Source organism: Hyperoodon ampullatus (assembly GCF_949752795.1).
Source record: "Hyperoodon ampullatus genome assembly, chromosome: 11".
Classification (NCBI taxonomy): domain Eukaryota; kingdom Metazoa; phylum Chordata; class Mammalia; order Artiodactyla; family Ziphiidae; genus Hyperoodon; species Hyperoodon ampullatus.
In genome coordinates this window covers 98900027-98923587 of record NC_136924.1, presented here as the reverse complement: position 1 = coordinate 98923587, position 23561 = coordinate 98900027, and the positions used below count along the sequence as shown (strand labels likewise).

General features: G+C 51.9%; 1 protein-coding gene across 1 annotated transcript in view; it reads right to left on the bottom strand.

The window, feature by feature from the left end:
- Positions 1-23561, bottom strand: part of CRACR2A (calcium release activated channel regulator 2A) — a gene marked incomplete at both ends in the record, with an annotated part of 70306 nt that overhangs the window by 21790 nt on the left and 24955 nt on the right. The window contains 6 exons of the mRNA XM_079714645.1: positions 1185-1291; positions 3393-3438; positions 7123-7194; positions 12484-12671; positions 14121-14216; positions 18352-18442. Of these exons, the coding sequence (XP_079570771.1) occupies positions 1185-1291; positions 3393-3438; positions 7123-7194; positions 12484-12671; positions 14121-14216; positions 18352-18442 (600 nt within the window). The remainder of the gene's footprint in view (positions 1-1184; positions 1292-3392; positions 3439-7122; positions 7195-12483; positions 12672-14120; positions 14217-18351; positions 18443-23561) is intronic.

Sequence of the window (23561 nt, the reverse complement as noted above, 5' to 3'; positions counted from 1 at the left end):
CTCTGACAAAGTCTGCGTGGGAATTCGGGGTTTGCAATTTATCGATTACTCATCAATTATTGCCTGTTTCCTCCACTCAGTTAGCAGCTCCATGAAAGCAGAGATGGGGGCTATTTGGTTCACTCCGTATCCCCAGCACACGGCACTGAGTCTTGCACACAGCAGGCACTCAGTAATGGATATGAAGGAGAGGACTCATGTCTAATTGATCTTTGGAGTCTTCACAGGACTCAGAGAATGTCAGGTACAGAGTAGGCAATCGGTCTCTGCTTGTTGGAAGCACGTATTCCGTTCCGAGGAACCAACAGGTGAACTGCTGCTGTGGGAATTTGGCTCCCATGTTGTGTCTCCTGGTTCAGCTATTTAGAAGAGGAATTCACGGTGATCAGGGTCAAGGTCTTGAGCCATCAGGGACTGACATGCCCAGGTCACCTCCACTTGGCAGATTTATCTATTTCGTGCTTGCTGTCCTCAGGGTCTCCGGGACGAGCAAGGGCACACACTTTGTCCCGGGTTTGATACTTGGGGATCTGGCAGCCTCCACCCCTCTGTGGCCATCCATGGGATGAAGCACGTGCCCCAGAGAAGACAGGGCAGGGGTAGGGGCGGGAGGCTGGTGTGCCTCCTTCGGGGAGCAACGGGCCACCCCTCTGGGGACTTAGATGCAATCGTGTGCTGTCCAACAACAACCAAGCATGTTATCCCTGAGTTAATTAAATATGACTTATTGAAAGGAGTCTGTCAAGTACAGGCCCCATTCTCATCTGTAAAGGACTTCAACGATTGGAGATTCCGTACTACACTCTAATTACCCTTCAGACTCACGCAGTCCTGTCCCTGGAAAACCAAGAGCATCCATTCTGCTCAACAGACAGCAGAGCCCGGCCCAGCACCCAGTCCCTCCCTCTCTCTGACCCTTCGTCCTCCGACCCCCTCTGTCCCTCCCCTGATCTGCAGCCCCTCTTCAGCGCCCCCTGGCAGGAACGGCCTGTCCTAAGTGCTCGCCCTGCACCTAGATGTCAGAACAGGAAGGCACGCGTCCTCCAAGACTCAAGGGGAGCGACAGTGGCTGACCCCAGGCTTCCCGCCAGGGCCAATCTGCACTCAGCTTGGGCTCAGAGCCTGCTCCCAACCTGGCAAGACCAAGGAACAGGTAATGAATGAGCGGAGCAGGGATGCCTTACCTTCTGAGCATCCCTCCGCCATCCACGTATTTGCCGATCACAGAGCCAGATCGCTGCTTCTGGCTTGCCTTGGAAGCAGCTGTGTTTGCCTTGGCTGCCTTGTCTTTCTGTAGAAACACAAAATGGCCTCAGATCCACGCCTACTGATTTGTCCCAACGTTGGAGCAGAAAAGGGCTCAATTTCCCCACCTCATAGTTCAGGCTTGAAATAAAACTCTAAAGGAAGCAAGCGATGGCCTGGGCTCGTGCTAGCCCTCACCCACTCTTTCCTTTTGCTGTCATCTCTCACCATAATTCCTCCATCTCCTGTCTAATAAGCTAATCAAAGTTTCGAGCCTGGGGTCTGCCAGGTTACCCTTCCCAGGAGTAGTGATAATTTGCAAGAGGACAAGCTAAATGTGGGATGCATAGGAAAAATATTTATGGGCAGAAAAAACTCTGTGCATCTTTAAATCACACACACTCTTCAGTGGGGTTTCAATCCCTCTTTATTTCCAAACCCCCAGACAGGAGGATCAAGGAACCCAGTGCCTTGTCCACAGCTACGAAGCTAGGACAGGGTATTTCAGGTCTTTTGCGGAAGTAGGCTGGCTGTAGGTAAACTGCTCACATATCTGCAATGGAGAGACCGGGTGGAGTGGGGGGCTTAACCTGCCTCGCCAGGGCTCCCCTGACAGATGTTTTCCAGATAAGGGGTGGTTAGATCACAGGAAGAATCTCTCATTAACCAGCCAGCCCCGTGGTTCCTAGGGATCCTTCCTGAAAGAAGGAGGGGTTGCAGTGCTCCCAGGGCCCCTGAAGGTATGGCTGTGATCCCAAATTAATCTTTAATTGTGACGCGGCATGAACATGATTTTATCCCTCTTTCTTCTATTCCCCGCAAGGGTTCTTATTCCCTTAATGCCATTCCCTTCTCAAAGCAGAACGAGTTTGGCAGGTGCAGGGAAGCGAGGTCAAGGGATTAAGGTGACATTTGTTAGGAAGTTTTAAACTAAATTCAGTGTTACTTCTTAACAATTATAACCATTACCACCATCAAACAAACATGCGTAGGCTTAAGCCTTGCTCTGATAGTACACAGAGGTGGGCGGCAGAGACATGTTGCTGACAGCCAGCGGTAGAAAAGACACTGTGACGTACAAGGTCCCTAAAGGATTTGCACTTATAAACTAGGTTGCACCGAATCCGGGGCAAACTAGCTGCCGTGTACTGACCACATTTAGGGCACTGAACAGCTGAGGGTCCAGCGCAAGACCTTCCTTTCCAAGAGTTTTTCACACACACAAAAATCCCTACAATATGGAAAAAAGGATAGAGATTCTCTTTCCTCATGTGATAACTGGGGTCATGGTCCAAGGAGGCTAATGATTTGCCCGAGGACACACGTGAAATTCATGGTGTGAATAATAATAATAATATTATAATTTTAATATAATATATATTTAATATATATTATAATAATAATATTAAATATATTTATATATTTAATATATAATTTTAATATAATAAAAATATTATAATCCTGATAATCAGAATGTCACATCAATCCATCCTGCCCGCCTTTTTCCTCCCTTCAGAGCTTCCACAGCTACAGTCTAAAGGGGAGGATGTTAGGGGAATGAGAAATCCTAGATTCTGTTTAACGCAGCCGGAAGTGAAATTCTTTAAATAAATACAGGATATTCGTGCTATTTGGGAAAGTATGTAAGTGTGGCACTCAGGTTCAGAGAAGCATCGGTCCCCACGGGGTAAAAAACTTCTACATAAAATCAACTATGTAAATATACATTTTTAATTCTTTCTACGACAGTGTAAAAATGAAAAATTTTCATCAAGCGATCCAAATGTTAATGAAGAAAAAAACTGAGCATTTTGGTTTAAAAGTGATGGTGCCATTTCAACTGCACCGTCCCGTGGATGGAACCATCATTTCTACATCCAAGAAACGTGGGACCGTCCCGAGTATTCCAGTCTCGTGGTGCCAAGAGGAAAGTGTGTCACTTCACGGAAAATTAACACACTATGACCCTATAGGTCAACCTGAGTTTTTACTATTTTCAAAAAATCTTATGCCACTGTCCTGCCCACACAAAGGAGTGACCAGATTCCAAGCCTCAGGATCTTCTTGGGCCAGTCCCAGCACAGGTCTGGCTGCCCCTGGGCCCCAGTCTTTGTCTTCCCCCAGGGGAGGGGGCACTGGCCAATTACCTGAAAACGTATGTCCCGTTCATCCCGAAGATGCTTGTTCCTTTCCCTGTGGATGGAAAAGGGGAATCTATTCAGACATGGGGCTTGCAGTCAACAGATCCAATAGCATTGGTTTGACGGTCAGATGGGTACAGAGGAAGGCCGGGCATGGAAGGCCCGGGGAGGGCGTGGAACCACTTTCCTTAGGGACTGTGGCTAAGGGCAGAGGGTAATTGTGTATAAGTCAGGTCAGAGGTAGGGGGATAGACAGAATGGCCTTGTGACACCCAGGGCCCTTCAGGACCCTGCACTGGTTCATCTGATCACTAAGGGAGCCTTCCACAGAGCGGACCAGGTGTTCCAGCTCTGCCTTGAACTTGCTGTGGCCCCCCCTCCTCTAAACCTTTCATTCATGAGTGCATGTGTGCCTGCATGCTACACGTGTCTCCCTGAGCCCGCACTGTGTGCCGGGCACGGCTCCAGCTGTCAGGGCTCCACCAAGGAATGGAAGAAAAAGTTCCTGCCCCCAGGGCATTTGTATTTCATTGCTATTGAGAAAAGTAAAGTGGGGAAGAAGTGGTATAAAGAGGGCCAGAGATGGAGGGTGGTCAAAGAGCACCTCGCTGAGGAGGTGGCAACTGAGCAGAGGCTTAAAGGGTGCAGAGGGGAGAGCCCAGCAGGGATGGGGGAGAGCGTCACAGGCAGAGGGAACGGCAAGGGCAGGGCCTGGGGCCGGGAGACGCGTGGTGCGCATCCAGGGGAACGGAAACGAGGGAGCGGATGCTCAGAGTGAGGTCAGAGGAAAGATGGGGGAGGTGGGGCTCTGCCATCCCCTGCCTGTGGGCCATTGTCAAAACTCTGAATTTATCCCAATGAGATATGAAGCCATGGGGGGTGGGCTTTGGCCGAGGAGTGTCCTGACCTGACTCAAGTTTTAAAAGGAGTCCTAGAAACGCTGTGCTAAGAGTGATGTGCTGGGGACAAGGATGGGGCCCTGAGAACTGGCCCATAGTTTAAGCAACATGGAGGTCATTGGTTCCACGTTCGTTGGAATAGGGGGAGAAAAAGCCTGGTGGAGGGCTGAGAATGTGAGGCTGGGAAATGGAGACGGCCAAGTGTAAATGGAAACAACTCTTTGGAAGTTCTGTTGAAAGTGATGAAAGAAATGGGAAGTAGCTGGATGGGCCGGTGGAGACAAGAGATATTAGACAAGAAATATTCTAGCACGTTTGTCCGTCTCTCCCAAAGAGAAAAAACTGACAGTAGAGGAGAGAGAGAAGAAAGACGGGATTAGTCCTTGAGGAAGGTGGGATCTAGTTCCAGAGCACGAGCTGGGGGCTGGCCTTGGCTGGCAGTGAAGGCAGAGGTGGGGGGCGGAGCACAGGGGGAAGGTCTCAGGATGGTGCTGGCTGCCGTGAGGATGGAGAGGAGGCGTTAGGGCTTCAGCGGGGGACCGAGTGGACCTGGGGACGTGGTGCAACCACAGAATGCACTCGAGGTTACGGTGGGAACTTTATCTACCAAAGCGTGAGGTTTAGGGGATGGCCAGGTGGCCTCGGGGTGCTTTCCGGTTTTGTGACTCTCTGACCCTCTGACTCTCCCGGCCAGTGGCCTCAGAACCATCAGCACTTTTGAAGGGGAAGAGAGGGCACGGCGGCAGTCTGGCCCTTGTCATGGCAATGTGGCCGTGCTCTGGCGCCTACTGTGTGCAGGCACTTGGCTACGTGTGCTGCCTGCACCCTGCGTGTTAGACCAGAGGCGGGCTGGAATAATGGCCTCGGTCCCCCGGTCCTGCAGGAAACAGCAGGATCGTGTGTGGGGTTGTTTTGGACCAGTTACACATTTGATGGGCAGGCAGGCACACAGCCAGGGCCTCAGGACAAGCTCGTGGGGGCAGTCGCGGGGTGCGGGGAGGGTATCTTATAAACCCTGAGTGAAGGGAGCTCCTCCTGCCACAAGGACCCTCCCTCTGCGGGCAGTGGCGTCAGCAGCCTTGCACCTGGGTGAGGACTTGGGGATCCCCGGACTTGGAAGAGACGCCTTCGTCTCTTGTCTCCTGGAGCATCTCCATGCAGAGGCTCCGACAGGCAAGGGAATGTTCTGCTCTGTACGTGTGTCCTCTGTCCTTCATGGCACCGCCCTGTAGCGACGGCCGTGCACAAGTCACCCAATTCTCCCCGGAAGCCTGCGACACAGGCATGTCCAGGTGGTTGACAACTGCTCAAGGTTGCACAGGGGATGAGGGGCAGGGATGAGTCTGGAACCAGATCCACCTCCAAAGTGCACGTTCCTACCAAGCGCCCTGAAAGTGCTTCCATGTGCCCCCATTTCCCTTAGGACGGCAGCCCCTCGCCACGGGGTCACACCCCAGCTGTGGTCCTGATCCCCCCTCCAGTTCCTGCTGTCCTCCCACCCCATCTGCTCCCAGCTCTCTCTCTCTCTCCCTGATGCCCGTTTCCCCTGGCTCTCTGTCTCTACCCAGAGATCTCACTGTGGAGGAAGAGTCTGCCGTGGGCTCTCCCGCCACATCCGGGCTCTCCCCAGCTGGCTCGGGGACCAGGCGACAGCACAGTCAAGGTTCAGGCTGGGATTCTGCACAGACGCTGGTCTCCATGAAAAAGACCCACAAGTGTTGGCAGGGTGCTGCCTTGTCATCCTCCCCTGAGCCTTCACACTGAATCTACCCCTGTATTTTTTTCTGAGTACAATAGAAAAAAGGGAAAAAACCCAACCAAACTCGTTCTTGTACATCTTATTCTCTGCCTTCACTAAAGTCTTCCTGAGAATCCAGACCTTCTCTCACAGGGATTAGAACTTGGCCCCTAAGAACCAATTCCATCTCCCTGGCCTTTGGAATCACATCTTGAGGGAAACAAATCTGAAATGCATTCAGTTTGAAGAACTTTTCTATCTGGTGGCATCAAAGATACCAGAGGCAGTGATCTTACCTTGCTTTCAAATTAAAAAAAAAAAACAACCCCAAACCTCAAAACCTTCAAAAGGTACCCAATTCAAACCCACCTGCACTTTAAAAGCAGGACCCAAATTTCATCACTATTCCCCAGGAGGTGTTTGACAGGCAGCAAGTATAGTAACTGAGAAAGCTCAGAGGCAAAACTGAACATTCCATCTTTCCCCACACCCGTTTGGGTTTGGTTGTTTTTTGGGGGGGATAATCCAAACCAAACCCATGAGCTTTGAATTCACAGGTAGCTTAACAGGCTGAGGACACTCCTAACGCCCTTCCTGCTGCTCTGTTGGTGATTCGTTTACTCATTCAACGAACATGAACAGAATACGGCAGAATAAAGACCATCCGCCAGCTGTGGACTCCGTTCCGGCTCTGGCAGCGAGCGTCTGGGTAACTCTGGTAAATGACTCCATCTCTCTGATATCAGCTTCCTTGATGGCTAAACCCCTGTATTAACAGTTGCCCTGCTTCCCAGGTTTTGTGGAAGATGAAGGAGGTACTACCTCTGGCATGGACGAGATGCTCCATAAATTCAGTTCTCCTCCCACCTGAGCAAGTACCGTGCCAGGTACCAAGCAGGAGGCGGCAGCGCCTGCCTGCAGAGGTACCAACTGGACAGGGGGGTGGGCACCTGTGTCAATGGACCAAACATAATGGAGAGGTGGTGCTCAGTTGTCGAACAGTATGTTGGGGACCAGGGAAATGTGGGTGCTCCCTCAGCAGGCAGGGAAGACTCTGGGGGTGCCCCTTCCCACCCAAGGCTCTGGGATGCGGACGCACCTTAGGAAATCCAGCTGTTTCAGGAGCTCTGACTTCTCCCGCTGCAGAATCTCCGTGACGCGGAAGACTTCCCTGCAGGGGATGCAAGAGGGCAGTGATGAGTGACATGGTGGGGAGGGGGTGCTACCAGGGCACGAGGCGGTGACGAAGTTGGACCTGGAAGGTGGTGCCCGGGCTGGCCTTCCACTGGAGAGCACGGCCTCGTGCAGGGCTTATGGCCAGGTCTCACCAAGTCGTCTCAGACACCCTATTTGGGAGGTGAAATGATCCCTGTTTTTTTTTTTTTTTTTTTTTTTTGTACGCGGGCCTCTCACTGTTGTGGCCTCTCTCGCTGCGGAGCACAGGCTCCGGATGCGCAGGCTCAGCGGCCATGGCTCACGGGCCCAGCCACTCCGCAGCATGTGGGATCTTCCCAGACCGGGACACGAACCCGTGTCCCCCGCATTGGCAGGCGGACTCTCAACCACTGCGCCACCAGGGAAGCCCGATCCCTATTTTATAGACACAGATAGTCAAGTAGGTTTGATAACTCTCCCTGGCAACCCAGGACTGAGCCAGGGTCCTAATCTAGACCCCCGACTCCCTGTCCCAAGGATACAGCTTGATGATGACTGCACTGTTTTCTCAGGCTCCCGGTGGTCCTGCCCCGCCCCCACCAGAGGTCAGGGAATCAGAATCAATACTCTTCTCCAGCCCAGCCTCGGAGGGTGAGAGCAGAGCTGGTGTTTCTCCCTCCCCCGTCCCCCCCATGCTGGTTTACTTTGTCTGCAGGAGCTACTGAAGACCTATCTTTCCTTCCCCACTTTCCCCCAACAGTCTCCAATCTGTTCCCGGAGATCTGGAATTTCCACTGTTGCACATTCATTTCTTTGACTAAAATTTCTTATCTCTAGCTACAAAGCAGAGATTTAATGTATCAATCATAATCCGTCATTTACATCACAGTGTGAGCGTGTCAATCATAAGAGTTTTGAGGAAGGGGAGAGAGAAGCTGAGACATACACAGGGTGGCTGGAGGGCAACTCAGGCTGCGAGGCAGGGGGCTTTGTGTGCTTTGTGTACATCTGTATCCTCCACACAGTGGCTGGCTTGGAGGTGCCGTCAACAAAGAGCAGTGGGAAGAGAAAAAAGAGAGAGGGCTAAAGGAGGGGCGGGGAGGGCAGATGGCAGGGATGGAGGGAGGAAGAGAGCTGGAAGCGGGGAGGGGGGTTAGGGAGGAATCCAGCACCACTCAGAGAAGAAAGGAAAAAAGTAAAGCAGAATGGGGTGATGTTGGAAAATAAACCTTGCTTAACTGCACAGTTCTGCTTCCATCCTTCCCTCTGTGCCCTGCACCACAGCTCAGAGATTTTAAATCTCCCCCACGCTTACTGCAAAGGGTCCCATATTTCCAAGCCACAGCCTAGTAAGTGCGTCACTGCCACGGGCTGTCAGGGCTGCCTGGACTGTGCACAGGCTGAGCTGCGTAAGGACGGTTCCCTGGCAAGCCCATCCACATCACCACGAGCTTGCTGGGGCCACAGGACTTGCAATCGCCTTATTCCTTGAGCGGTATCTGTGGGGTTTTCCCCTTTATAGCAGAATTATAAAGTCAATTTGCGATAGTAACAGACTGTCTCAAATTCCAAGTTCACTTCAGAAAATGCTTATTAAGTAACAGAACTTCTCTGGCTCCTGCAGAGCAGCAAACTCCCAACATTTTATTACCAATTATATTTAATGTCAACTGGAGGGAAAAGAATGTCTTCCCTATTATCCAACCTGGGTCCTTAAACGCCGTCTGGGACGCCTGGTGAGCACAGCTGTCTGCTCGCAGCCTGGCGCCCTGGGAGCTCAGGTTGCCTGCGTCCGGCTTTGGGGCTCCACCACCCCCATCCCGGGTCCTGCTTCTTCCTGGGGCAGCCGGAATCAGAGGGCTTTCCCCGCTGAGGACAGTCACTCACACCGGAGACCTAACCTAACGGGTTCTCACAGTGTCTGACCAAGGGGCCAATTCCTCCACAACAAAGAGGACCTCACTCCAAGCCTCCTCTGGCCCTGCTTACAAGGCACCAGGGACCTTGGCACCATGCACACACACACATATACACACACATACGTGGTATGTATTGGTGCAAACCTACGTCTGTTTGTCTAGCGGACACACATCTGTCTAAACATGCACACATATGTATATTCAGATAGATTTTTTGTGTTAATAGAAAAGCATTTCTGCAAAAAAAAAAAGACACTTGGATATTTGACTAAAATGACCTTGAAAGTCCTTCTAACCTAGATGTTCTACAAGTTTATGTCTGGCTAACAGGTGAAGTGAAAGGAACAGAACTTGCCATTTTGCGGTACTAACTGGTGAGAGGTTTATGGCTGCTGGGAAGGAAGGGTTGTTGGCTGTGTTTTTATGAGAAAGAAAGAAATACGGAGCGTTCTCCAAAGGGTCCATCAAGGGAAAAACGCAGGCAAATGTAGAACAGTGTGCTGTCGCTTTGTAACTGAAGTGTGTGTGTGTCTGTGTGTGTGTTAATGTGTCTCTGTGTGTGTCTGCGTGTGTATGTCTGTGTGTGTGAGCGTGTGTGTCTGTGTCTGTGTGTGTCTCTGTGTGTGCGTGGGTGTCTGTGTGTCTGTGTGTGTCTGAGTGTCTGTGTGTGCCTGTGTCTGTGTGTCTGTGTGTGTGTGCGTGTCTGCGTCTGTGTGTGCGTGTGTGTGTGTGCATGCACACATGTACAGAACACTCTGGAAGGACCCACAAGGAGCCAAGACTGGTGCCTTCTGGGTGACAGGAGGCTGGGAGTCAGCGGGTGGGGGGCAACCCTCTTTCAGCCACATTTCATGCCTTGTCATAAACCACCTCTCCCCCAGACACAAGTTAATTAACAAAATAGAGGTGCTGCCTTCCAGCCGACCTTCATCTTTATATTGTCTCCCCTGCTTGATTGCTCCTTCTTTATCTGATTTTAAAATCTACTTCTCCTTCCTTGGGCATCTTCAGAGAACAGGAAAATTCATTTTGTCCAGTCAGAACTCCAGCTGATACAGGACGGGGTCTGTTGATCTAGAGGCCCACTCTCCCCCCTCCCAGCAGCATCCGGCAGCTGGACATCATCAGGGAAGCACAGGGTATCAGGAGGACGAGGCTGTGACCTTGTTTTCTGACACTAACTAGCTGGGTGGCTGCGGGTTGCTCACTACCCCTCTCTGAGCTTCAGTTTTTCATCTGTGAAATGGAGAGGTGGGTCCCAGCCCAAAGGTCCTGTCAGCTAGGCTGGTCTGGGATCCTGCTCTCCGGAGCTAAGCCTCTCCCTGCCCTTCTCTCCGGGCCTCTCTGGACGAGACACGCTCTCCTGGGCTCCAGCCGGTTCCCAGGCTGCACACGCTGCTGCAAGCTTCTTATTGAAAAAAAGTCGCGAAGGTTCTGGACTCATTTCTCTCTCCCTCCTAACCCTCCTTCCCTCTTATTCTATTCCCAGCCTCCAGAGACTGTGTCTCTGCCTTGCTTAATTAAGATAAGGCTTCAGAAAGATTTTAATCCTCACGCTGTGATTCGTTACCCCGGCTCCGGTGCTCATTTCCATTTGCCTTTCTCATGCCTGTGCCTTTCAGATGTTTGTCGCTTTCAGGACTTGATTGAATTTTTAGAGCCTGACTCCTTAATTCTGTTTATAAAGTTAAGCACCTGGCTGACCTGATCTCAATGGGGAGGAACCGATTTTGCTTGTTGACAATGAAATATACTGTCCTTCCACCAGGCACCCAAGCCTTGGAATGGAGGGGTTGATTTTACTTTAAGTCAGCTGCTTGGGAAGACATATCTTTTTCAACCTGAGATGTCTTCCTAGGGTAAAACTCCAAATCCAAACACATCCCCTCCCTCTCACTCTAGATCATTCCCAAACAGTACAGGACACCACACATGAGGCAGACAGCAGAACAATTTTTTTTTCTTCTTGCGGTACGCGGGCTTCTCACTGTTGTGGCCTCTCCCGTTGCGGAGCACAGGCTCCGGACGCGCAGGCTCAGCGGCCATGGCTCACGGGCCCAGCCGCTCCGTGGCATGTGGGATCTTCCCGGACCGGGGCACGAACCCGCGTCCCCTGCATCGGCAGGTGGACTCTCAACCACTGTGCCACCAGGGAAGCCCCAGCAGAACAATTTGATTTAGGCTGATGCACCGACGATTTGCCAGCGGTCAGACAGAGTCAGGGCTTTTGAACAAAGAGAGTTAACACATGTAAAACATCAAGCATTGGTAAGACTGCCCTTTTTTTGAAATCAGACTTTATACATTACCTCACCCAGGACCAGGCACCCAGGTTTTGCAGAATGACTACATGAGTCCTTGAACAAACGAGTGAGTGAAGGGTGGCCAGTCCTAGTCCTGGGCACAGATTTTCCGGCTGACTCATTTGCCACTGTGGGGAGTCAGCAGCGTGTGTCCAGCACTTAGCATCTCAGGACAGGTACTTAACACCTCTGGACCTCAGTTTCCTCATTCATAAATTAGAGTTGATAACAGCAGTACCTGGCACATCAGGATGCTAAGAAGGTCAAATGAGATAATGTCAGATTTTCGACGTAAGTGAGGTACGCTGAGTGCCCAAGACAGTGTTGAAAGCACTGAGTAGCTTTCAACAAATGTTGCTGATGTGAATCCGCCAGTGAATGCACTGGTACATGGATGAACAGATAAGCAAGTGAGATTCCAGGGCCTCAGAGAGCCCTTGTTCTCAAAGCCTAACACTCCTGAGACCGATTCCTCAGTGACTTCTCTGGCTCAGGTGCAGACCCAGCCTTGGACTGTTCCCAGGGGCACCTCCATCCAGCAAGCCAAACCCAATGGCTGGACACCTAAAGTAGTTTATCAGCAAACCAGTCCCTAAAGATGTGGGGCTGCCCACACAGAGGGAGGCTGAAAAAGGAAGGAAAAAGAGGAAGGAAAAAAGTGGGCAGAGCTGGGGTGAAGTGTCCAGGCACTGTCACACGCCCTGTCGAACTACATGCTGACCTCGGCAGTGTTCCTGGCCCCCCCTGTGCTCCCAGGTCTCCGAACCATGACAGTCAATGTCTGGTCTTTCCACTCAGGATTTTCCCCCAGACTGCCTCCTATTTGTTGGTTGGGTAACGTCTTTCTAATCACATAATAAATTTTCTGAGAATGAGGCTGTACGTTTCTTGTCAATCCTAGGTAGTGCTTGGCACAGAACTGGTCTGCTTCATCGTCTCAGAATCCTAGAAGGTTAGAAGAGGTCCCAGGGACCAAGGAGCCCCATCCTCATGTTATGAGCAAGGAGAAGGGTCTGGGGGGGTGGGCGGGCTAACACGCTCACAGCAGGGGACGGATCTGGAGGGCACAAGGGTGACACTCACATCTCCTTCTCCTGGTGGAGTTTTCGGGCCTCTTGCTGGAGGCTTTCCAGCTGCTGCTGGGCATCCTGCAGCTCCCAGGACGTCCGCTCCAACTCCCCGGCCAGCTCCTGGTTGGTGAGTTTCAGCTTGGTGTTCTCAGCCTTGGTTTCCTGCTTGTCACTGTGCAGGGCGGTGCACTGGCCTTCCAGCTGGAACGGAACGGGGGCGTTGTGCAGAGGGGAGCGATGAGCAAGCACCCCCGCCCCCCATCAGGCCGGCCTTTCCCAGCCGCGCCTGCTTCCTCCACGTGGTGGGCGGGAACCCACGCTATGCCCCTCACTGCCCTCAAGGCTCAGTCAGCTCTGTCCTGCCCCCTGAAGGCACACATACACATTCCTGGAGGCAGGAAGAATAAATTCAGTTTAATGAATGTGGCCAGTAAGAGAAGAAGGAAGCAACAACAAGGAATTTTGTGTGATTCTCAAGACGCCCCTGAGTCATCAGGCAAGCATGCAGTGATTAAGTCGAGTGGCAGTCATTCATTGGAGGGAAAAATCTAATTGGTAAGAACTTAATGCATAATAGTGAGGAGGAGGGAGAGGAGGAGAAGCCAGGTACGACTCTGCAGGTTGGGGGGGTGGGGTGGGGGAGGGGTTGGGGGGGTGGGGTGGGGGAGGGGCTGGGGGGGTGGGGTGGGGGAGGGGAGGCAGCTGGCCGTGAGAGCGTCTTGCTGCACGAGAGAAACCGAAATCTACAGGTTGGATACTCAGAGGAGTGGAACCGTCTCCAGCCTTAGCACGGGGGTGTCTTCAAGTGTATTTTAATGTGCTGCTAAAAATATCCCTTTCTATTCGAATGCAACCAATGTGTCTGGGTCTGTCCAGGGCTGGATGCCTTCCAGCACCAGACAAAACAAAACAGGAGGCCAAGTGGCATCCGGGCCTCTCTCTCCTACGAGCCCCTCGCTTTGGAGAGGAGGCTGCAAGCGCGAGGTTCGCCTAGGTGACCCATCTCCCTGGGGTCCTGAGCCACGCGCTCCCAGCCACAGTGGATGGACCCTGGGACACCACCCAGCCTGTCTCTGGGGACTCAAGTGCCTCAGGGGAGCGTCTGGTGTCTGCATCCACCCTGCGGGGTGACGGGAACTGTCCGAAAGGAGGCTGACGCACCTTGTACGGGCACACGGGGAGACAGGGGATGGACAAATTGACCTTTGTCCTGGTCAACCTGCTCTTCCAGCTGGAGGCATCCCTGGCCGTCCTGGCAGGAAGACATCACAGTCTGCAGCCTCCCCCCAGATATCAGTGTCTGTGACCCCTGTACCGCGGCATCCTCCTTATCTCTCATACAGGATTCAGGAACCAAAGTAACGTTTTGGCATTCTGGTGGCTCCTGGGCATAATTATACCACGATATCTGCGGAGGATACTTGGGAGAATTCTTGGCAATTTTTCCAAGTTAAACACCAGGCAGTGGAGAGTAAAGGCTTTATCTTGGGATCAACTGTGATTTCAAATGCTCTCTTTTGTACAACTAAATGGTTCTTCTCAGATTTAAGAAAACAAAGTCCTTAAGTGAATGGTAGGGAAAGTGGGCAAGCGCCAGAGGAGAGTATAGAGTGCAGAGCAGGTGCTCTGAGGACACGGACAAGAACATACCCGCTTCTGCTTCTGGATGAGCCGCTCCAGTTCCTGCTCCTTGGAGAACAGCTTCTGTTGCAGCTCCTGACTGCAGGACTGGAACCTCTCCGTGTCCTGCCAAGCCAGGAAGAAGGACACGTGAGACCCAGATGCACCGGGATGGAGATTTTTTTCCCCCACCTTGAACCTGCTCAACAGCAGGGAGGGGCCCGCCCATCCTTTGGGGTCTTCCCACAACATCCCAGGGCTTTGGTCACCCGCCTGCCCTGGCGGATGGAGAGTGTGCACAATGCCAGCCCTCACCACGTATGACCATGTCTGATGACCGCCTCCCACAAGAGAGGCAGCATCGGTTAGTGGGTGGGTACCGAACGGGGAACTGAACAGGGGCTGAGCTGGAATCTCAGGCCTCAGGCTCCTGTCTGTCCATTGGAAGATGGAATGTCCTTCCGGCTCGGATATTCTGTCCATGTTGGGCGCAGTCATTCAATCCTTTAAGCTGCCCTCCCTCTGAAAACACAGGGGCTCCACTTCTTCCTCCTTCAGGCAGGTCTAGGCCCTCGCTGTATTCCCGCTGGCACAGAGGGCTCCCAAGCCCCGGGGGGTGGTCTCTGCCCTGAGCTCCACAGCCCCTCCCTCCTGCCCTAGAACCGGCCTTCCCCACTCAGGGATGCGGAGACCCCAGTGATGCAAGTGGGAAGGGGCCTGGTCGTGGGACAAAGAGGAAAGTGTGTGGCTGGCAGGATGCCTGACACTCTCACCAGAGCCGCATCTGGTGTAAGGGCCCTGAGTGGGCAGCGGGAGACTTGGGGTCTAGCCCTCGCCTTGCCCAGCTTCCCTGCTTTTTTTTTTTTTTTTTTTTTTTTTTGCGGTACACGGGCCTCTCACTGTTGTGGCCTCTCCCGTTGCGGAGCACAGGCTCCGGACGCACAGGCTCAGCGGCCATGGCTCACGGGCCTAGCTGCTCCGCGGCATGTGGGATCTTCCCGGACCGGGGCACGAACCCGTGTCCCCTGCATTGGCAGGCGGACTCTCAACCACTGCACCACCAGAGAAGCCCTTCCCTGCTTTTTTCTTCCACGTCGCTGTTTCTTGGGAAACAAAACTACCTGTACCACCTGCAGCTCCCTGCTTGTCCGAGGCATGGCTGCGGCGCAGGCCAGGTAGGAAGAGAAAAAAGCATCATGGCCTCCGTGTAACTCACCACAGGAGCCCCACAGGCTTTCCGTGACGTGGAAGGACACCTCCCCAAGGAGGACAGTGGTGAGATGCAGCCCTAGGGGGCAGCCCTGTCTGGGAGCAGCAGGGTGAGGGGACAGTGGCCCCCGTCAAAGCCCAGGGCTCTTCCTCAGCTCCTCATCTGGGGATGCCACCTCGTTCCTCTGCCCATTTTTTTTTTTTTCGGTACGTACGCGGGCCTCTCACTGTCGTGGCCTCTCCCGTTGCGGAGCACAGGCTCCAGACGCGCAGGCTCAGCGGCCACGGCTCATGGGCCCAGCTGCTCCGCGGCATGTGGGATCCTCCCGGACCGGGGCACGAACCCGTGTCCCCTGCATCGGCAGGTGGACTCTCAACCACTGCGCCACCAGAGAAGCCCTCTCTGCCCATTTTGGACAGGTCAGCGGGCCTCGCGGGGAGCCCATGACCGTCCTCGTGTCGGCCACACCTGACGGTGGAGGCAAGGTATGACCAGGCAGCCCCTCCTCCCAACGTTTGCTGCAGGGAATCTTCTCCACCCCGCTGGCTGGGGGTGGGGCGAGCAGCTCCAGGATCCCCAGCTGATGCCGGCAGCCCCACAAAGGCCAGAGGGAGTGTCTTACCGCCCCTGCCCGGCACAGAGTGCTGAGGGGGTCACGGCCAGTGACATGCTGAGCTCCAAGCCCTGGCCAGACGGTGTGGCCTCTCAAGCTGTCATGAACTGTAGCCAACCAACCTCACACGGTGGCCAGGCCAAGCCTGCGGCGTCCGAAGGCTTAACAGCACGGCCAAACACGTGTTCACGGCTCCCCCGCGTATGCAAACAGCATACAACCCAGCGCTGAGCCTGAAAGGCGTTTGGGGCTCAGAGGCCTTGAGAAGGTTGGAGCCGGAGCTGGGGGGTGGGGGGTGTGTGGCAGCGGGGTCAGACCCCCCCACCTGGTGCAGATTTGCCCTGGAATTTTTTCCCCCTGACCTCTTTCCGCTCCCAGTCCCCAGGCGTGGACCCACCTTTTGCTTCTGGAAGCAGCATCTTTCCTTAGCTCTGACCTTTGACCTGTAGTCATGGTGGGGGGGAGGGGCCGAATGCCGCCCCCTCCCCCCGCCCCAGAACTCGGCCCCTCTGTGCACAAAGCCACTGGGGTAAAGGGAGCGGGTCTACTATTGCAGGGGGTGCAGCGGGGGTAAGGCTGAAGCTCTCGGAAACCCCTCCGTAGGGTCTGCTCCGTGAGGAGCTGCGAGTTCTCTCTGCCTGTTGGCCTTCACTGAGGCTGGAAGTCGGGGGAGGGCGGGGTCAGCCAGGATGCCTAGCGCTCTAAAAAGGAAGGCGAGAGGAAGGTCTGGAAATACTGCCCAGCCTCCAGAGGGCTCTGGGTGGAGAACACACCCGGCTTTTTCTGGAAAGCATTCTGACGCCCTCTCAGCTGGAAGGGCATCTGTGATAAGAAATGGGGCCGTGGTGTGGATATCGGCAGCATAAAGTGAAACGCTGGTTTAGACCAACCTGCCTTAAGGATTGGGGAAGGGACGTGACAGCAGCTCAGGTTCCGCGTCGAGAGGCAGCCGGTGATGGGGTCTCTATGTTCAAAATTCATACATTGAGGGCTTCCCTGGTGGCGCAGTGGTTGAGAATCTGCCTGCTAATGCAGGGGGCACGGGTTCGAGCCCTGGTCTGGGAGGATCCCACATGCTGTGGAGCAACTGGGCCACAACTACTGAGCCTGCGCATCTGGAGCCGGTGCTCCGCAACAAGAGAGGCCCGCGCACCGCGATGAAGAGTGGCCCCCGCTTGCCACAACTAGAGAAAGCCCTCGCACAGAAACGAAGACCCAACACCGTAAAAATAAATAAAATAAATTAATAAAAAAAAGAAAAAAAACCTTAAAAAAAAATTCATACGTTGAAACTTAACCCCCAAGGAGATGGCCCCAAGGAGGTGGGCTCCTTTGGGAGGTGATTAGGTCACGAGGGCAGAGCCCACCAGAGTGGGATTAGTGCCCTTGTCTGATACCCCAGAGAGCCTGCTTGACCACGTGAGGACACAGAGAAGTTGGCAGCCTGCAACCCGGAACAGGGCTGTTACTTGAACCTGACCACACTGGCACCCTGATCTTGGACTTCCAGCCTCCAAAGCCATGAGAAATGAATGTTTGTTGTTTATAAGCCACCCAGGTTATTATATTTTTGTAATGGCCCGAACTAAGACAGGAGGCCACCTTTCAAGATCCAAGACTTTTCTGCCGAGAACCCAACAAATGGATAATCCGAAAATGGATAAGAGGGAGTTTCCTGTAGCTCTGTCTGATGAATATGTTCCCCTAAAGGATCCTGCTTAGCCTGGAACAGGAAGGGATTTCACCAGTTCTGAGCTCCCAGGACAAACAGCAGGGCTTGGTGGAAGGCTAAGTGCCAGACTAGGAGCAGGAATGTGAGTTTTACATTTTCCCCCGTGGAATTCGAGAAGCGTGGAACTTGAGTTGTCTTGGGAATTAAAATTGCTAGGTTTCCAAGGGGAAAGGATGGGAAGCATCGGCTCTAACGAGGGTCCCCTTAGGGGAGCTGCTGGGCGTGGAGTGGCACGGGCTGTCGCGTTCGTGCAGGTTTGCCGTGGAGGTCTCGGGAGCAGCCAACATCAAGCCAGTCTTCAGGCTGCTTTAACTGGTAAAGCCCCTCCATCCTTCTCTGCATTTATTCCTTGTTCACTCATTCACTGATTCAACAACTATTTGTTGAACGCCTGCCTGCTGTGCTCCAAGCACGGTGGAAGTGCTGAGGGTACATTAGCACGTAAAAGGTAAAGATCCCTGCTCTTTGGGGCTTACGTCTTAGTAGGACGAGACAGACCACAATCAATAAAAATAAACCTGTAAATCATATGCCATATTTGAAGGTGACAACGGCCTTGAAAAAAATAAACAAAGCAGGGAAACAGGAAATCAATAGTGCCATGGGGCACTGCAATCTTAGATCCGGGGCTGGGGAGAGGGCATGGTCAGAGCAGGTGGTATTTCAGCCTGGCCCGCAGAGCCAAGCCCCGGGAATGGACTCTTGCCTTCAGGAGAAACTGCTCTTTCTCACTTTTGATTTGCTGTTCCATCTCCTCGTAGAGGTGCTGGATTTCTTCATCATAGGCAGCAATTTTCCTGCACAGGTGACAAAAAGAGAGCGTGATGAGATGCCTTTATCCCCCAGTGGAGCTCTGGGTGGGGTGGGCGGCCATGGCGGTCGGGTCAGCCAAGGCTGCAGGGTCAGCTGACCACTGAGGCCCAGCAGGGCCCTCTCATGCTCCTGTCTCCCAGCTGTCCCTCCCAGGCGATCCACACGCTCCCCTGGGGAGCATCCCCGGCTCCACCTTCCTGTCCTCTGCCTTATCTCAGCACCAATCCACCCAGCCTCTGTGACACTCACCATCCTATTGCCCACGGATCCCTATATGCTTGTTGACAGCATAAAGGTATGTGGTGTGGGCTTCTGTTCTGCTTGGTTTCTTGGTGTATCTGTTTCCCACTTTGGGCGCTTCCTCTCTGCCTGGTTCCATCAGCACCATCTGAACTGTTCTCTCCTGGAAACTATGTGCTGAACTTTGCGTGACCCTCTTTTCTCATAGGATCTCAAAAGGTTCCATGGTGATGACCGCCACCACCCTCACGACACCCCTAGAAGGGAAGCGGGCCACACCTGTCCAAGGGCTCACCCATCGGCACAGGGCCACGGGAAGGGTGAGGCTGGGTAAATGCTGATGGCAATAGTGACACGCTGGGTTCTCAGCGCCCCCTCCTACCCCGAAGAGCCCCGCAGGACAGGAAGTACGTAGCTGGCCTCTCTGCTCCTACGTGGAGATGAAGACAGATGCGGCTCTGGGGACAAGGTTTGTGGGTCACCCCGGGATGTCTCCTCCTTCTCTCCCAGTAATAGATCCTCCTTCAAGTACTCCCCCAAGTTCAAACGGGAAGGACCAGGTATTAGCATTTGAACCAAGACTGGAGATGATCACATGTGACATTCCCAGGGGACTGCACCTCTATACCTCTTCTCTGGCCGGGCACGGAAGGCCCTCTCTGCCCCTTGCTCCCTGCCCTCTTTCCTGTTAAGGAAACTCTAGGCTCCAGCAAGCAGGCTTATGTCATAGCTCTCCAGGTCTGTTTTCAACCTGTAATAGACACACCTACTGCCAATTTTGGCACCTGCCGTTCTAAACTCAAATGCTGGCACTCCCTTGTTCTCTATTCAACAAAGGAGGCTTTTATAATTGAACAAACAGCCCTGGTTCTCGGTTCTAAGAGGTACCAGAGAGATTTCGGAAGAAAACATCAAGGATAGGAAAGCATTCATTCCCCTGAGCCTTCCGTCATTCAAACTCCCACCTCCCTGTATCCCTAAGTCCCCCTGGGACTCCAGTCCAGCACCAGGCCTCCCCCACCGCCCGAGGCTGCACCACAGCCCATAGGCGGCCCCTTCCTCACGCGCTACCTGAGGGGGAACCTGGCACCACATGCACAGGCTGCCATTTTGACTGGCATCCTTCCAGTTCTACAGAAACCACACAACTGACCCAGACGAGGAAACCGGTGTGGATCTGCATGGTCAAGGTCACTCACCTGTCTGAGTTCCCTTTCTTGGTTGTATCCCCAAGACCACAAACCCGACTCTGAGTGAGTATGGCACTGGCCCAGGGTGTGCTCAGCAGGAGGGCACAGCTCTCCAAGACTCCTCCAAGCCAAGGCTCTGTGTTCATCACTGGGCTTCCCATCCCAGGAGTAACAAATGTCTTTCTGGTGAAGAGTGAGAACTCTCTTCTTGGTAAATGACAAATGTTTGGATTGTTACTTCGGTTCTTAGCTACCCCATAACAATTACAAGAAAATCTTGGCAAGAAATAAGGAGCCGAGGCACCTGCTGTTGCATAGGGACACCTCGGGGACAGAAATGATACAGTGGAAAGGAAATTTCAGAAACAAAGATCGTCTTTCCCTGGAGCCTGGAATTACCTTCCTGTGCTGGAAGAAATTCCAATGCTACATGGTAAACGGTATCCGGAAAACTTTAGAGACGGTGATTCCAACTATATAAGTACCAGGGAACTAATAAAGTGATATGAGAAAAACTTAAAAATGGATTTGACACTGCTAAAGCAATACTAATTACAGTCAGGCATATAAGCTGTGTACCATTTAGGCCTAATAACCATGCAGAGCATTAATTCTACACTATCATTAAATGTGTTATATTAACTTGAAGGTTTATTGGATTAAATTAATAAACTCTATGCTTCTCGTGCTCACATGTCAGTCTGTTAGTTGTAAGTAAGTAATTTTGCAAATTGCTACAAGCAAACAAACAAACAAATGGGGGGAAGAGAGATGTAGCCTCTGAATGGCACCTACGCCCAGCCCTCAACACAAAGGATGCGCCCACCAGAAAGAAGTCCTGGGATGCAGGCGGGCATCAGCGACCCTGGGCCCACACTGGATCAGACATGGAGCTCATTCTTTGCAAACGCTCTTGAACAAAACCGGCCAGCATCCTGGGAGGCTGCCAAGGCCTGAATGACTTCAGAGGATGAGCCCTGACCCAGGGCCGGACACCCGAGCCCCGGGAATGAGATGATTAAGGTGCTGTGCACACCACTCCCATCACCAAACCAGCTCAGAGGGCAGAAGACCTCCTCCGACCCCAAAGTAGCACCTGTACCCCCGGCTCCTCCCAGCATCATCTCGATGACCAAACAAGAGAGCAGGTGTTACAATGGAATATTTACTCAGCCATAAAAAAGAAACGAAATTTAGTTATTTGTAGTGAGGTGGATGGACCTAGAGTCTGTCATACAGAGTGAAGTAAGTCACAAAGAGAAAGACAAATACCATATGCTAACACATATATATGGAATCTAAGAAAAAAAAATGTCATGAAGAACCTAGGGGTAAGGAATAAAGACACAGAGCTACTAAAGAATGGACTTGAGGATATGGGGAGGGGGAAGGGTAAGCTGTGACAAAGTGAGAGAGAGGCATGGACATATATACACTAACAAACGTAAAATAGATAGCTAGTGGGAAGCAGCCACAAAGCACAGGGAGATCAGCTCGGTGCTTAGTGACCACCTAGAGGGGTGGGATAGGGAGGGAGGGAGGGAGACGCAAGAGGGAGGGGATATGGGGATAAATGTATACGTATAGCTGATTCACTTTGTTATAAAGCAGAAACTAACACACCACTGTAAAGCAATTATACTCCAATAAAAGTGTAAAAAAAAGAGAGAGAGCAGGTGTGCAAGGTATTTGGAACTGCAAAGTCCTAAATGGATGTAAGGGATTATTTATTATCGTAATTATTATCATGGGCTGCGGGGGGCAAGGGCTAATGCTCCCCAAGGGGAGGAGGGTCTTTGTTTCAAGAATAAAAGGGTTGCTAGGTTCAGAAAGGGTCAGAAGCAATCAGGAAGATGAAGAACAGAAAGCTTAGTCAATAAAACCTCCTGTCGGAGCGATCCATTAGAGATGCAGGCTGTGTGTGAGCAGGGGCTGCAGACAAATTATTTTTCTGGGAGGAACAATGGCTAGAGACACTCTCAAAAGATCTGGGCATATGGCGTATGGTGCTCCAGCCGGGCTTACCACGTTCTGCCATCAGAGGAAAAAGGCAACTGATTATGTTTGCTTATTATACACCCCTTTGTTGCTGCCACTCTTTCTAAAACCACTCAGATTGCCTGACGCACACAAACACAGACTTTGAAGTCTTCTCCATGAGTATTTCCCTGTCTGTTCCAACGCACTGACTGACCTCGGAGGGCACCATATGTCTTTATCTGAACATTTCAAAGCCCTGAACTCCTCTTTCCTTTGGGTTTATGCTGTCTTCACTAGGTTATGGACACTCAGACATTGATGTCACCCACAGGACCTGTGCTCAAAATGTTAATGCTGAAAATCTGTAAGAAATAAATTTAAGAGTTTGGATACCAGACTCAGAAGTCCATGGGTGGACCACATGGCGGGAAATACCAGATTCCAGGGGAACTGAAGAATTTCGGGGTTGGAAGGCTTGTCTGATCCAACCACCTATTTTTCCAGTGTTAAAATCCTCGCCACAATATCTCTACCAAGTATTTACCCAGACTGGGTTAGAACACCTCCAGTGAGAGGGAATGCTGGATCTCTAAGCAGCTCTTTCATCTATGGACTATTCTGGCTCATAGACATGTGTCTTTCTGTGACCTTAACCTGCCTTTGTGTAATAACACTTCATATATTTTTGAACAACATTAAGACTTCAAGGAGTAGCCTTGGGTTGCGGTCATGCCTCTTCATTTCCTCCAGCCATGTCTCACATGGATTTTTTTCTTGTGGAAGTCCCTTCACCATCCCCTTTACTCTTTTCTGAATGGGCTGTAATTGAGCTTTCTCAGGCCATAGAGTCGCAAACTGAATGCCCAGTGTATGAGGTCTGATCGGTGCAGATTAGATCTCTCTTGCTCTAGTTGCTGCCTACCTATTCATGCAGCCTAAGAGCACATTCACTTTTCTGGGCAGTCACATCACATAGCTGATGAATGCTGAACCCATGTGTCGACTAAAGCCCCTACACTTGATGGCAGAGTGATGGTTTTTGTTTTAAAGATGGTGTGACTGAAGGACTTCCCTGGTGGCACAGTGGTTAAGAATCCGCCTGCTAATGCAGGGGACATGGGCTCGATCCCTGGTCCTGGAAGATCCCATATGCCATGGAGCAACTTAGCCCATGAGCCACAACTACTGAGCCCATGTGCCACAACTACTGAAGCCCGTGCACCTAGAGCTTGTGCTCCACAGCAAAGACAAGCCACCACAATGAGAAGCCCACTTGTTGCAACTAAAGAAAGCCCATGTGTAGCAACGAAGACCCAAAGCAGCCAAAAATAAATAAATTAATTAATTTAAAAAACAAAGAAAAAGGTGGTGTGACTGAATTATATCTCTCCCACCTTGTGCTTTTGCCATTGGCGTTTTGGATTTTGGCAAGATCTCAAATGTAATTCTGTTAGATTTTATGCTTGTTAGATCCAGTCCATCTTTCTCAACTGTCACTATCTTAATGGATCCCAACTGGTGGCTCAGTGTATTCAATGACCTCCCAAATTTTGTTGATATTTTAAGTTTTCAATCATCGTGTAATCTAACTAACCTATAATGTTGGTTTTGATTATTTAATTTATCTGAGATTTACTTAGAAGAGCATTTTAGGGACTTCTCTGGTGGTCCAGTGGTTAAGACTCTGAGCTCC